Source organism: Oncorhynchus mykiss, chromosome 18, assembly GCF_057628025.1.
Source record: "Oncorhynchus mykiss isolate SJ-2025 chromosome 18, ASM5762802v1, whole genome shotgun sequence".
Classification (NCBI taxonomy): domain Eukaryota; kingdom Metazoa; phylum Chordata; class Actinopteri; order Salmoniformes; family Salmonidae; genus Oncorhynchus; species Oncorhynchus mykiss.
The window spans coordinates 11,968,809-11,984,275 of record NC_143039.1 but is presented as its reverse complement, the minus strand read 5'-3'; the positions used below and the strand labels follow the sequence as shown (position 1 = coordinate 11,984,275).

At 43.3% G+C, this 15,467-nt stretch overlaps 2 protein-coding genes across 4 annotated transcripts in view; one reads left to right on the top strand and one right to left on the bottom strand.

Annotated features, from left to right (window-relative positions):
* Nucleotides 1–6,828, top strand: part of LOC110528793 (uncharacterized) — a 72,168-nt gene extending 65,340 nt beyond the window's left edge. For all 3 annotated transcript variants that reach the window (XM_090207086.1, XM_090207085.1, XM_090207087.1), the window contains exons 2-3: nt 2,229–2,477; nt 4,544–6,828. In XM_090207086.1, coding sequence (XP_090063212.1) covers nt 2,375–2,477; nt 4,544–5,979 — 1,539 coding nt within the window. In that variant the 5' untranslated portion in view covers nt 2,229–2,374 and the 3' untranslated portion in view covers nt 5,980–6,828. The remainder of the gene's footprint in view (nt 1–2,228; nt 2,478–4,543) is intronic.
* Nucleotides 1–8,055, bottom strand: part of nkpd1 (NTPase, KAP family P-loop domain containing 1) — a 57,772-nt gene extending 49,717 nt beyond the window's left edge. Inside the window, exon 1 of the mRNA XM_090207031.1 lies at nt 7,975–8,055. The gene's annotated coding sequence lies outside the window, so the exon portion shown is untranslated. The remainder of the gene's footprint in view (nt 1–7,974) is intronic.
* Nucleotides 8,056–15,467: the final 7,412 nt, after the last annotated feature.

Here is a 15,467-nt window from a genome sequence, read left to right as displayed (position 1 = left end):
TGAGGATGCATCTGCAGTCAGATATCGGATTGACCATCCAGTCTTTTAGCAGAGAAATGTACATCTCTAACTGCTGGCTACTCTCATTCTGTGTCTTTAACCCAACAAGCATTTCCCTAAAAGCGGTCTGGGTTTTAACATCTTCTATTGTACAGACCAGTAATTAGCTTAATAAATTGATAGTGACAGAATTAGATTAGTATATTTATTTTAGTTTTGTCTCGTAGGATATAGAAGGTTATATCTCAGCCTCTGAATGTCCAATAAATGAAACCGTGATTTACATCTGAGTCACTTCTTCCCTGGTTATTTTACAGCTTGTTTCTAGCGTAAAGCAGCGCTGACCAAAAACACTGTTATAGATCTCTTTATATAATCGGATCAGTTTTATTTTCTTCATGTTAATCTAACAAGTGGTAGGCCTGTGCTTTTTGACATCTTCCTCACTAAAAGAGGCCTATGGCATAACCCCTCAAGTGGAGTCTGGGTTTTAACTCAACAGCCCTTCACTGACATGGAGGTAGGTTATTTAAAGAGTGCATGGTGGGTTGAGGAATAGGCTAGTCTGGGTTTTAACTCAACAGCCCTTCACTGACATGGAGGTAGGCTATTTAAAGAGTGCATGGTGGGTTGAGGAATAGGCTAGTCTGGGTTTTAACTCAACAGCCCTTCACTGACATGGAGGTAGGCTATTTAAAGAGTGCATGGTGGGTTGAGGAATAGGCTAGTCTGGGTTTTAACTCAACAGCCCTTCACTGACATGGAGGTAGGTTATTTAAAGAGTGCCGGGTGGGTTGAGGAATAGGCTAGTCTGCCTGCAAGATTGTGGTTTATGTTTTTGGGGAACTTGGTCTAATCAACAACAACAACAAAATGTGAAGAAACCTTTCACTCTCTTCCTCAACTGCCACCATTGACCGACACATCACAGCCATTGGTTAGGTAGCATTAAAATAAATAAAAAAACGTTTTGAATCAACAAGCAGAGCAAGTCGAGGCTCAGGGTTGGGAATAACCTTTTGTGGTGTGTAATGCAGCCTAGTTGTATTTACACCATCTCAGCAACTATCATAGAAATAAAGTATAACTTTGCTCTGTGCTTCCTCCCAGCATGCACTTGGTATTCTATAGGCTATGGATCATTTGATTGACATCACACTAAATAGCCTATAGTCCCACTTGATATTGTCCAGCAGAGAATCAGAGATGAGGGGAGGCATCAGGCACACATTGATTTATTTAATTGATAAGGTCAGAGGGGGTTTGTTATATGTCCAATATACCACGACTAAGGGCTGTTGTGGAGGGCCTGGATACAGCCCTTAACCCTGATATATTTAAGGTCAGAGGGGGTTTGTTATATGGCCAATATACCACAGATAAGGGCTGTTGTGGAGGGCCTGGATACAGCCCTTAACCCTGATATATTTAAGGTCAGAGGGGGTTTGTTATATGTCCAATATACCACAGATAAGGGCTGTTGTGGAGGGCCTGGATACAGCCCTTAACCCTGATATATTTAAGGTCAGAGGGGGTTTGTTATATGTCCAATATACCACAGATAAGGGCTGTTGTGGAGGGCCTGGATACAGCCCTTAACCCTGATATATTTAAGGTCAGAGGGGGTTTGTTATATGTCCAATATACCACAGATAAGGGTTGTTGTGGAGGGCCTGGATACAGCCCTTAACCCTGATATATTGGACATATTCCACAAACCCTTGAGGTGCCTTATTGCTATTATAACGTACGTAACGTAATTAGAAGAGTAAACGGGAATGTTTTGTCATCCCCCTGGTATATGGTGTGATATACCACGGCTGTCAGCCAATCAGCGTTCAGGGTTCCAACCACCCAGTTTATAAAGCCTAATAAGCAACTCATTCTTAAACACTGAGCAATATTGAAATTTCACCAATTACAAATGACAGGACCCTCTTCTGGACGAGATTAAAACAATACTAAATCCTCCCCTTGACTGACATTGAAAAAGCATATCCCTCATTTTCCTCCAGGTAACCATTCTGTACATTTATCTCTTACGTTGGGTCATTTAAAGGGTGAACTTTCTGTCTAATGTTTTGAATGAATGTTTTGTTGTCAATGTTTATCTACCTGATCTAATGAAATGAGAGAATTGAACAGCAAAAAAAGATAATACATTTTTTGAGGACAAAGAAAGCACCAGAACTGTCAAGATTGTTTTCCGCTTGTCTTTATTACTACAGACCGACTCAGATTAAGTCTGAGGCCGTTAACGTCAACAGTGAGGACAAACCCAGCCTGTCACTCTCCTTCCACACCGAGTAGAAACCTACAGTCACTGGGTCCTGATTGTGACAGTGGAGCCCAGTTTGCACTGCAGGATCCAGAGATGGCATCAGTGAAGCTGGAAGACTGCAGTCAAACACTGGAGCTGAATGTCAACATTAAAGATGAAGAAGAGGAGGAGAAGATTGGGACAACTGTTAGTCATGGTAAGAGCAGGTTCTATCCATAAGTTATCTTCAGAAATTAAACCTCCATAAGTTATGAACCAGTCTATTGATAGGTTGAATTCTGTAATTCTGACATCAAACATCCCTGAACAACTGGTCTATCTGGAGTGTTCAGAGAGGAGACTAAAGAAGTGAAGTAGACAAACTGCCAGTGTTTTAAAGTTCTATGAAGTGAGTCTATGTAGTTACTAACCCTTGTGATGTTGAGTGGAGGATGATATGAAATGAGTCTGTGTAGTTACTAACCCTTGTGATAGTGAGTGGAGGATGATTATGGACAATTATTTTCACTCCTTTTTGCCTTAGACTGTTGTCAGGGTTGGTGTCAATTCCAGATATTTGGGGAAATACACTGAAATTCCAATTCTCTTCAATGCCTTTAAATTAACAAAATGTGGAATTGGAATTTGGTTTACTTTCTGAATGGACTGTTATTTAAAAGGAATTGACCCCAACCCAGACTCTTACCCACTTTTAGAATAGTTTTATTCCCCTGTATTGTACAGCCTACTGATATGAATACATATGTCACCCAGTACAGCCAGAAGAGGACTGGTCCCCCCCTCAGAGCCTGGTTCCTCTCTGTTTCTTCCTTGGTTCCTGCTTTCTGGGGAGTTTTTCGTGGCCACTGTGCTTCTACATCTGCATTGCTTGCTCTTTGGGGTTTTAGGCTGGGTTTCTGTGAAGCACTTATACATGCCACATGTATTTTATGATACACTTTGTACATCAGCAGTTGTCACACAGTTCTTTACAGAAGCCTAAAACCCCAAAGAGCAGGCAATGTAAATGTAGCTCCATAAAATAAGTACAGTACCAGTCGAACGTTCGGACACACCGTTAGGGTTCGTTCCTTACTTCCTTCCTTGTCAATCATTGGTTCGTTGGTGAAATTAGCATTATGACAATCTTATCTTTAATTAAATCATTCAAAAACCTTTTATTAATGCAATTTGCAGCCAGACGTTGACAAACCAGGAACATGGCACGCATGTTTCAGAGTAAGTTCTGCATCTAACGAAAGGCCTCCAGTTGTTTTATTACACCCCGAGTCGCTCCCTGATGATGTCACTGCCGACATCATCATCCTCTACTCCTGGGACCAAAACCAGGCCTACAGAGCTGTATAAACAGGTCCTTTATTAACTGTCAGCTAAACACTTAGCAGTAAATGTCCCCTCATCCCCAAAGTGGATTTATTGTGGGATGTTTACCTAGTCTCATCTCCTTCACTCCCCTGCAGAGGTCTGTCTAAGTCACACATTTATTTTTCTGAGTCGCTGGTGCGCGATGAGACAAGGACAAGGACCAAGCCCTCCCTAACCCGGGCGACGCTAGGCCAATTGTGCGTCGCCCCACGGACCTCCCGGTCGCGGCCGGTTACGACAGAGCCTGGGCGCGAACCCAGGAACTCTGATGGCACAGCTGGCGCTGCAGTACAGCGCCCTTAACCACTGCGCCACCCGGGAGGCCCAGTCACACATTTCTAAGAGGGGCCTCTTTATAATGAGGCAGAAAGAGAGGGAGAACTAAAATACAACTTTAGAACAATACTAAACCTCTACAATGAATATATATTGTTAATCCGTAGTATAAAACCCTATAAATGTAAGGAGGGAGGGGTCTTTTAACCCCTCCCCTTCTATTAATATAACACAAGCATAATCAATTATTCTAATACATCAAATATTTGTACAGCCCCAAATCATGACCCCCCTAGGTGAATCCTGACAACACCTACTCATTCAAGTGTTTTTCTTTATTTCTGCTATTTTCTACATTGTAGAATAATAGTGAAGACATCAAGACTATGAAATAACACATATGGAATCATGTAGTAACCAAAATAGTGTTAAACAAAATCAAAATATATTTTGTATTCAAAGTAGCCACCCTTTGCCTTGATGACAACTTTGCACACTTTTGGTATTACAAAGTAGTAAATAGTTAAAGAAAAACCAGTTGAAGGAGTAGGTGTGTCCAAACTTTGGACTGGTACTGTATATCACACCAACTGACTGGTTCTTCTGATGTCGTTCACACAGGAGACCATGTTGAGACGTTCTCTACATCCAGAGAGCAACAGCCGGAAGATCACAGAGCTGAGAGGTCTCACCACTGTCCACATTGTGAGGAGATGTTCCCAGGTTTATCAAAGCTAAAAATACACGTAAAAATCCACACGGGAGAGAATCTGTATTCCTGTATTGACTCTGGGGAGAGATTCACAACATCAAAGGCTCTGACAGTTCATCAGAGAGTGCACACAGAAGAGAAACCGTACTCCTGCTCGTACTGTGGGAAGAGTTTCTCTCAACAGACCAACCTAAAAAAACACCAACGTCTACACACAGGAGAGAAGCCTTACTCCTGCTGTGACTGTGGAAAATGCTTCACAACCTCATCTGAGCTAACAGTTCATATGAGAACACACACTGGAGAGAAGCCTTACATCTGCTCTGACTGTGGGAAGAGTTTCTCCCACCAGGGTAGCTTAAAAGCACACCAACGTATACATACAGGAGAGAAGCCGTACTCCTGCTCTGACTGTGGAAAGAACTTCTCCCGATTGGGTACCCTAAAATTGCATAAACGTATACATACAGGAATTAAGCCTTACTACTGCTCTGACTGTAGGAAGAGTTTCTCCCACCAGGGTAGCTTTAAAGCACACCAACGTATACATACCGGAGAGAAGCCGTACTCCTGTTCTGACTGTGAGAAGAGTTTCTCCCGATTGGCTACCTTAAAATCGCATGAACGTATACATACAGGAAAGAAGCCTTACCACTGCTCCAACTGTGGGAAGAGTTTCTCCCAACGGAACCATTTAAAATCACATGAACGTCTTCACATAGAAAAGAAGGCACACTCCTGCTCTGACTGTAGAAAATGCTTCACAACATCATATGATCTAAAAGTTCATCAGAGAACACACACTGGAGAAAAGCCTTATGTCTGCTCTGACTGTGGGAAGAGTTTCTATCAACAGAGCAGCTTCAAGAAACACCAACGTCTACACACAGGAGAGAAGCCTTACTCCTGCTCTGACTGTGGAAAATGCTTCACAACATCATCTGATCTAAAAGTTCACCAGAGAACACACACTGGAGAAAAGCCTTACATCTGCTCTGACTGTGGGAATAGTTTTTCTCAACAGAGCAGCTTCAAGAAACACCAACGTCTACACACAGGAGAGAAGCCTTACTCCTGCTGTGACTGTGGAAAATGCTTCACAACATCATTTGATCTAAAAATTCATCTGAGAACACACACTGGAGAAAAGCCTTACATCTGCTCTGACTGTGGGAAGAGGTTCTCTCAACAGAACCATTTAAAAACACATCAACGTATTCACACAGGAGAGAAGCCTTACTACTGCTCTGTCTGTGGGAAGAGTTTCTCTCAACAGAGCAACTTAAAAACACACCGACGTATACATAAAGGAGAGAAGACTCATCAGTTCTCTCAGACCAGCTAAGATTAAAATTAGGTGATGGAGTGATTTTTAATTTCATTGCTTTACTTGGACTGAAATAGGTGATTTTAATCTCATTGCTTGACTTGGACTGAAATAGGTGATTTTAATCTCATTGCTTGACTTGGACTGAAATAGGTGATTTTAATCTCATTGCTTGACTTGGACTGAAATAGGTGATTTTAATCTCATTGCTTGACTTGGACTGAAATAGGTGATTTTAATCTCATTGCTTGACTTGGACTGAAATAGGTGATTTTAATCTCATTGCTTGACTTGGACTGAAATAGGTGATTTTAATCTCATTGCTTGACTTGGACTGAAATAGGTGATTTTAATCTCATTGCTTGACTTGGACTGAAATAGGTGATTTTAATCTCATTGCTTGACTTGGACTGAAATAGGTGATTTTAATCTCATTGCTTGACTTGGACTGAAATAGGTGCCGGAACTCATTTTAGAGGAAACCCTTTTGGACAATCAGAACCTTACAAATGGAAAGGCCGCACACCCTTCCTAAGAAGGTCTGGTTCCGACAGATAACCAGCGAACGAAGGCATTCACACGTAAATACATTCATGATTTCTTCTCGTCTGCAAAGTATATGATTACTGTGAGAATAGTTTCTAAAATGTTTCTAAAATGTATCAATGATGAGTGTCATTTTTCTCTCTCTCCTTTTGTAAAAAAACAAACACTATATTGTGTCAGTCCGCTAGGGACCTTTGTAAAAAAAAAACAAAAAAAACACTATATTGTGTCAGTCCGCTAGGGACCTTTTCTCATGTATTAAGTGTGTGTGTTTATCCTGTGTTATCATTTAGTTAGCTAGTAAATAAATATTTAAATCAATTTGTGTACTACTGAATCATAAGTAAGGCTGGGGTTTTTGCAGATGCAGGAGGTTACGACGGTTCAGAATGATGATATGAGACGAGGTTATGATTAATACGTTGACTGTTTTATGGATGCGATATATATATATATTTTTTTAGTTTAATTCGGGAGATGCTCTCATGGTGCCCCAAATTCCTAATTAGTTCATTGTTACATGATTAATTTAATCGGGTAACAAACAGAGTTAGTTGATTTTAGATACATAACAGTCATCAGATTAATGAAAGTAAAGTCACGACAATTGTGTGTGGATTTCTCCTCAGTCTGGGTGCAATCCGGCTACCAAAAGCGCACACAGTGAGCGACGTCATCAGCACTCCCACAAGTCTCCAGAAAACTTGTTTTGTGACCGAGAAGCTCCTTTTTCAGTGTAACGTTGGAGGAAATACGTTCCTAGTATGTGAGGAATTTGTTTGCTGGCCTCATGAATACTAGTCAATTAGCTAATATTTAGGGGGATTTTTTTTTTTTTTGTTTGGCTAGTTATGCTAACCCGTTTGCAATCTCTTTTAGCATTGCTTGCTAGCTACAGAAGGCTAGTTAGCTACAGAAGGCTAGTTAGCTACAGAAGGCTAGTTAGCTACAGAAGGCTAGTTAGCTACAGAAGGCTAGTTAGCTACAGAAGGCTAGTTAGCTACAGAAGGCTAGTTAGCTACAGTAGTTAGCAACTGCCATCAGTTGTGTTCTTGTCATTTGTTGCCTTTTCCACCGTTTTTAGAATGCATACTGGCGTTTGTGCGGGAAACCGAACACTTAAAGGTGAAATAAAACATGGGAAATCCTGTACATTAGATGTCTGAATACATTTAAAATAAAATATATTTTTCTCTTGCCTTTTTTTAGCAGCCGCTACAAAGTTTAGTGGTGGACAGATGGGGCGCTCTCCTGTTGCCTGGCCAGCTTTCAGGTGCCTGTAAAAACATTTTGATAGACAGCTATTTCCCGCTCTCCATTGCCCCAGGACATGTCGAGACTTATGGGACTCCCAATCACAGCCGGATGTGATGCAGCATGGATTCGAACCAGGTACTGCAGTGACACCTCTTGCACTGAGATGCAGTGTCTTAGACCGCTGCACCACTCGGGATGGAAGTCACTTACCTGTTGTCATTAACTGTTGTAGCGGATGTTGATTGTAGCAACCCATTATTGACTGACAGGTTCAGGTTGTCTCACTACACTGTACAAAAATATAAAACGCCACATGTAAAGTTTTGGTCCCATGTTTCAGGAGCTGAAATTTAAAGAAATCCCAGAAATGTTCCAAATACACAAAAAGCTTATTTCTCTCAAATGTTGTGGGCAAATGTGTTTACGTCCCTGTTAATGAGCGTTTCTCCTTTGCCATGATAATCCATCCACAGGTGTGGCATATCAAGAAGCTGATTAAACAGCATGATCATTACACAGGTGCACCTTGTGCTTTGGACAATAAAACGCCACTTTATTAAAATGTGCAGATTTGTCACAACACAATGCCACATATGTCTCAAGGTTTGCGGGAACGTGCAGTTGACATGCTGACTGCAAGAATGTCCATCAGAGCTACCATCAGCTGCCTCCAATGTCATTTTTTGGGGGGGCAGTTTGTCCAACCAGCCTCATAACTACAAACCATGTGTAACCACACCAGCCCATGACCTCCACATCAGGCTTCTTCACCTGCGAGATCATCGGGGGGCTGACGAGTATTTCTGTCTGTAATAAAGCCTTTTTGTGGGGGAAAACTCATTCTGATTGGATGGGCCTGGCTCCCAAGTGGGTGGGCCTATGCCCTCCAAGGCCCACCCATGGCTGCATCCCTGCCCAGTGAAATCCACAGGTTGGGGCTTAAATTGACTGATTTCCTTGTATGAAATGTAACTCAGTAAAGTCTTAGAAATTGTTACGTGTTGCATTTTATATTGTACTTCAGATATATACAGTTGAAGTCGGAGTTTACATACACCTTAGCCAAATACATTTAAACTCAGTTTTTCACAATTCCTGACATTTAATCCTAGTAAAAATTCCCTGTTTTAGGTCAGTTAGGATAACCACTTTATTTTAAGAATGTGAAATGTCAGAATAATAGTAGAGAATGATTTATTTCAGGTTTTATTTCTTTCATCACATTCCCAGTGGGTCAGTTTACATACACTCAATTAGTATTTGGTAGCATTGCCTTTAAACTGTTTAACTTGGGTCAAACGTTTTGGGTAGCCTTCCACAAGCTTCCCACAAATAAGTTGGGTGAATTTTGGCCCATTCCTCCCAACAGAGCTGGTGTAACTGAGTCAGGTTTGTAGGCCTCCTTGCTCACACGCTTTTTCAGTTCTGCCCACACATTTTCTATAGGATTGAGGCTTTGTGATGACCTTGACTTTGTTGTCCTTAAGCCATTTTGCCACTACTGGAAGTATGCTTGGGGTCATTGTCCATTTGGAAGACCCATTTGCGACCAAGCTTTAACTTCCTGACTGATGTCTTGAGATGTTGCTTCAATATCTCCACATCATTTTCTATTCTCATGATGCCATCTATTTTGTGAAGTGCACCAGTCCCTCCTGCAGCAAAGCCCTACCACAATATGATGCTGCCACCCCCATGCTTCACGGTTGGGACGGTGTTCTTCGGCTTGCAGACCTCCCCCTTTTCCCTCCAAACATAACGATGGTCATTATGGCCAAACAGTTCTATTTTTGTTTCATCAGACCAGAGGACATTTCTCCAAAAAGTACGATCTTTGTCCCCATGTGCAGTTTCAAACCTAGTCTGGCTTTTTTATGGCGGTTTTGGAGCAATGGCTTCTTCCTTGCTGAGCGGCCTTTCAGGTTATGTCGATATAGAACTTATTTGACTGTGGATATACAGTGAGGCAAAAAAGTATTTAGTCAGCCACCAATTGTGCAAGTTCTCCCACTTAAAAAGATGAGAGAGGCCTGTAATTTTCATCATAGGTACACTTCAACTATGACAGACAAAATTAGAAAAATAAATCCAGAAAATCACATTGTAGGATTTTTAATGAATTTATTTGCAAATTATGGTGAAAATAAGTATTTGGTCAATAACAAAAGTTTCTCAATACTTTGTTATATACCCTTTGTTGGCAATGACAGAGGCCAAACGTTTTCTGTAAGTCTTTACAAGGTTTTCACACACTGTTGCTGGTATATGTCGATATAGAACTTGTTTGACTGTGGATCTAGATACTTTTGTACCTGTTTCCTCCAGCATCTTCACAAGGTCCTTTGCTGTTGTTCTGGGATTGATTTGCACTTTTTGCACCAAAGTACGTTCTTCTCTAGGAGACAGAACGCGTCTCCTTCCTGAGCGGTATGACAGCTGCGTGGTCCCATGGTGTTTATACTTGCGTACTATTGTTTGTACAGATGAACGTGGTACCTTCAGGCATTTGGAAATTGCTCCCAAGGATGAACCAGACTTGTGGAGGTCTACAATTTTTTTATGAAGTCCTGGCTGATTTTTTTGGATTTTCCTGTGATGTCAAGCATAGAGGCACTGAGTTTAAAGGTAGGCCTTGAAATACATCCACAGGTACACCCCCAATTGACTCAAATGATGTCAATTAGCCTATCAGGAGCTTCTAAAGCCATGACATCATTTTCTGGAATTGTCCAAGCTGTTTAAAGGCACAGTCAACTTAGTGTATGTAACTTCTGACCCACTGGAATTGTGATACAGTGAATTATAAGTGAAATAATCTGTCTGTAAATAATTGTTGGAAAAATTACTTGTGTCATGCACAAAGTAGATGTCCTAACCGACTTGCCAAAACTATAGTTTGTTAGCAAGAAATGTGTAGTGTGGTTGAAAAACGAGTTTTAATGACTCCAACCTAAATGTTTGTAAACTTCCGACTTCAACTGTATAAGTTATATAGCTAGCTAAAGTTAGCATAGAAAACATGCTAACGTTACTTGCCAGTCAATTAGCCACCAACAGGTTACATTGATCAGCTAATGCTAGCTATGCAGAGATAGTTTGATTTTGACAGTTTAAGCCCATTATCTACTTGCCCACAGTCAGATGAATAACCATTTTATGTCTGCGTGCAGTTTTATTTTATTTCAAAAAATACATTTTACCTCCCTTTTCTCCCCAATTTCGTAGTATCCAATTGTTAGTAATTACTATCTTGTCCCATCGTTACAACTCCCGTACGGGCTCGGGAGAGACAAAGGTCGAAAGACATGCGTCCTCCGAAACACAACATAGTTTGCGTTGGCTCGTGAAACCATGTCTCTAGAAAGTAACTAAATGTGATATAGTGGTAGGCCTTCATGTTGTCTCAGCAGCTCTGTAGAATTGTATGGGTTTAGCACCATCTATGGGCTAGGAGGAGGAGGGCTCCATAGAACAGGGGGCTAGGAAGAGGATGGGGAGGGCTCCACAGAACAGGGGGCTAGGAGGAGGAGGACTCCACAGAACAGGGGGCTAGGAGGAGGAGGGCTCCACAGAACAGGGGGCTAGGAGGAGGAGGGCTCCACAGAACAGGGGGCTAGGAGGAGGAGGGCTCCACAGAACAGGGGGCTAGGAGGAGGAGGGCTCCACAGAACAGTGGGCTAGGAGGAGGACTCCACAGAACAGTGGGCTAGGAGGAGGAGGGCTCCACAGAACAGTGGGCTAGGAGGAGGACTCCACAGAACAGTGGGCTAGGAGGAGGACTCCACAGAACAGGGGGCTAGGAGGAGGAGGACTCCACAGAACAGGGGGCTAGGAGGGGGAGGGCTTCACAGAACAGGAGGCTAGGAAGAGGAGGAGGGTTCCACAGAACAGGAGGCTAGGACGGGGAGGGCTTCACAGAACAGGAGGCTAGGAAGAGGAGGAGGGCTCCACAGAACAGGGGGCTAGGAGGAGGAGGGCTCCACAGAACAGGGGGCTAGGAGGAGGAGGGCTCCACAGAACAGGGGGCTAGGAGGAGGAGGGCTCCACAGAACAAGGGGCTAGGAGGAGGGGGGCTCCACAGAACAGGGGGCTAGGAGGAGGAGGGCTCCACAGAACAGGGGGCTAGGAGGAGGACTCCACAGAATAGGGGGCTAGGAGGAGGAGGGCTCCACAGAACAGAGGGTTTTAGATTAACTAACTTCTTAGTAATGACTCGGGACGTCGGGTTTGATACGAAAGCTTATTTTAGTAAGAATACTTGTTTACGTTACATTTAACAACAATTGTTTTGGTACAGAGCAATGCAGGTAAGATGCTATCGGAATGTCAGCCACAATCACCAGCACCTGCACATAATTGGCGCGTTATCACTCATTCCTCTCGCAAGGCATTCTGGGACTTGCAGTCAAAAAGCGTAATTCAACACAACCCAATACAATTACATATGCAAATAAATCTAAAGAAATATCTTTAGATACAGCTCAAATAATAAACTTAAACATTAACTCTGTAACACATTAAAGTTACAACATCCTCCCCCCCGATGAACAATTGTGTTCATCTAGATCTCTAGGCAGTATATCAACTGAATAGGTCTCCTCAACAAAGTCCCTGAAGCAGTACGAACTGAACATGATCTAACTAAGCCATCTCGGCCAGGAAACAGTTCCTCAAATCTTTCCTAGTTTCCAGGTTTGTCTGGGTAGGTTATCTTCTCCAATGAGTACAACGTCACCCGCTTTCAGTGGGGTGGGCTGTGGTGTGTCACAGCGGTGTGCTGACTTTAGATCCAGCAAGTAGTCCCTTCGCCAACTGTTCCAGAAACTGGTCACAAGTCTCTGCCTGTACTTCCATCTGCGTGTCATTTCCCGCTTGTGTAACGTTGGGTGCTGAGTGTCACTTGCTCCAGAATGCATCACCTTCTCATGTTGGTACTGTATCAGCATTTCTGAGTATCTGTACTTATTGGGCAGAACCCATGGGTGCTGCTCTCTGAATGTGAAGTTGGACTGTTGCAGTCTTCCTCCTACACTGAGTAGTTCGTGTTCGTCCAGGAAAGGTTTCAGTTCTCTGATTTTATAGTCATTGTTTAGGCTTTTTCCTGCCTGCAGTAGTTTGATCTCCTGTCCGAAACTCTGTTGTTGTGTTACCTTAATCCAGTACTTTTCTGCATCGAACAGTTCGTCAGCAGTCAGTTCACCTGGCATCTTTATGGTTGTACGAGCATTGGCTATGAATCTCTTTATCCAGGCGGTGACTCTGAACACTCTTTTCAGTTTGCTGTACCTTTCAAGCTCCAACACAGGTTCAGTGCTGTCTGTGCTGTTTGCTGCGAGTTGTACAGTAGCCTGGCAACTGGACTTGAGTTCTATATTCACCTCATCCGGAACCTTGTTATCATCAGTCTCTTCGGACTGATTGGGTGATGTCAGAATTCTGGGTCCATTCCACCATAGCTCGCTCTGTGTCAAGTTTCTAACAGTTTGTCCTCTTGTAGGGAGGTCAGCTGGATTAGTTGTCCCTTCAATATGTGACCATGACTCTGGATTGGTCAAGGACTGGATCTCCGTCACTCTGTTCGCAACCAACTGTTTCCATTTCTGAGCTGAGCTGCAAATCCAATGCAGCACGATCATCGAGTCTGTCCACATGTTAATCTGTTTTTCTTCCATTTTCAGTGTGGTCAAGTTGTTTGCTAGTCTCGCTCCAATCACAGCTCCCATGAGCTCCAGGCGTGGCAGCGTCATTTTCTTAAGTGGGGCTACCCTGGACTTGGATGCGACTAGACTTGTTGTTTCCCTGTCTTGTGACTCACCTTGCAAGTAAGCTACTGCACTGTAAGCCCTTTCACTTGCATCACAGAACACGTGTAGTTTCAGGGTGTGGTTATTCTGTGGCCGCATGTCTGTTCTGTACCACCTTGGTATGGTGAGCTGGTGTAACTGGGGTAGTTCTGAACACCACTGTTGCCATTCTCGTGTCAGATCAGGTGGTAATTCTTCGTCCCAGCTGAGTCCCCTCTCCCACATTTCCTGGAACATGCACTCGATCCTGATGGTGAAGGGAGTTAAGAAACCAAGAGGGTCGAAGATACGTGCAGACGACTGCAGAACACTTCTCTTTGTGTTTTCCTTTTGCTTTAGAATGCTCAGTAGCGGCCTGAGGTCAAAGTCATCTGTTAATCTCCATACTAAACCTAAAACCTTCAGCACTACTCCTTGTGTTTAACGTCAACGGGTGGTCAGTTGTCGTACTCTCCTCCCATTTTGTTTTCAATTCAGGAGAATTGGTCATCCATTTGCAGAGGTCCATGCCTGCATTCGACAGCATTCGCTTTGCAGTTGTTGTCACAAGGTAAGCCTCTTCAACATTGCGTGAACTTGCAATGAAGTCATCTACGTAGAGTGACTCTCTCAGTATCTCTACAACTTCTGGTTGTTCTGTTTCATATTGTTTCAGGTGCTTCCTGATTGTAGCTGCCAGCAAAAATGGACTTGGGGAAGCTCCAAATACCACTCTTTTCATCCTCAGCACACGCAGCTCCTCTTCATTTTCTCCCCTTGGTGGGCCAGTGAGCCATAGAAATCTCACGGCGTCTCTGTCTCTCTCTGCTAGGGATATCTGCAGGAAAGCTTTCTTGATGTCTGCCATGAATGCAATCTCATGTAGTCTGAACTTTATCAGAACGCTGAGCAGATCCGGATTCAGGTTCGGTCCTGTGAGTAGACAGTCATTGAGAGATGGACAGCCATCTTCATGGGACGAGGCATCAAACACCACTCTCAGTTTTGTTGTCACCTTATCTTCTCGGAGTACTGCATGGTGAGGTAAGTAGTATTTTACGTTGTCTGCACTTGATGCGTTGTCCTTGGGCACGTCCTCTGCCATATCTTGTTGTAAGTAGTCTTCTACTACTTCATTGTATCTGCTGTACAACGTCACATCCTTCTTCAGCCTTTTCTTCAGACATTCAAACCGTTTCTTGGCGATTCTATAGTTGTCTTGGGGTTCTGGCATTTCTCGTTTCCATGGCAACTCCACATGGTATCGCCCATCTTTGAAGGTGGTTGTTTCCTCAAACCTTTGTAGAGCCTCGGTTTCCTCTGAGTTCTGTGTTTTCTCGCTTAGAATACCCAGAGACTCAAGCTCCCAGAATGCATGCAGTTGCTTGGAGACTAGTGTGTCTTCATCAAGTGGGATGAACATGCAAGTTGCCTCGGCGACACTTGACATGGACACGGGTCCCTGCACCGACCATCCAAAGGTGCTCTCTAAAGCAACTAGCGTCTCCGTCAGTCGCTCCACTCTGCCTGATACTATCTGCCAGTAGTAGTCTGCTCCTATCAGGACAGAGAGTTCAGGATCATTGTCATCTCCTGGAAAGTCTGCGAGCTGCAGTCCCCTTTTACTGAGCTCATGCTGAATCCGTTCACCAGGAACCTTCATCACAGCTGTGCACACTTGTGGGGTTTCAATTGCCTCTATCTCTATTCTCTGCTGTTTGTCCCAGACATTCTCCAAGATGACTTTCACTGTGTTGCGTTGGGACGTTGCTGGGGCAGAGGAGCCAAACGTGTGAAGAGTGAGTGCCTCCTGTCTGATTACTGGTAGCTTCAAGCCCTTCACAAAGTTTTAATGTATGAAGCTTCTCTGACTGCCTCCATCTAGTAAGCAACGAGCTATCTTCCTGCCCGATGGGCCTT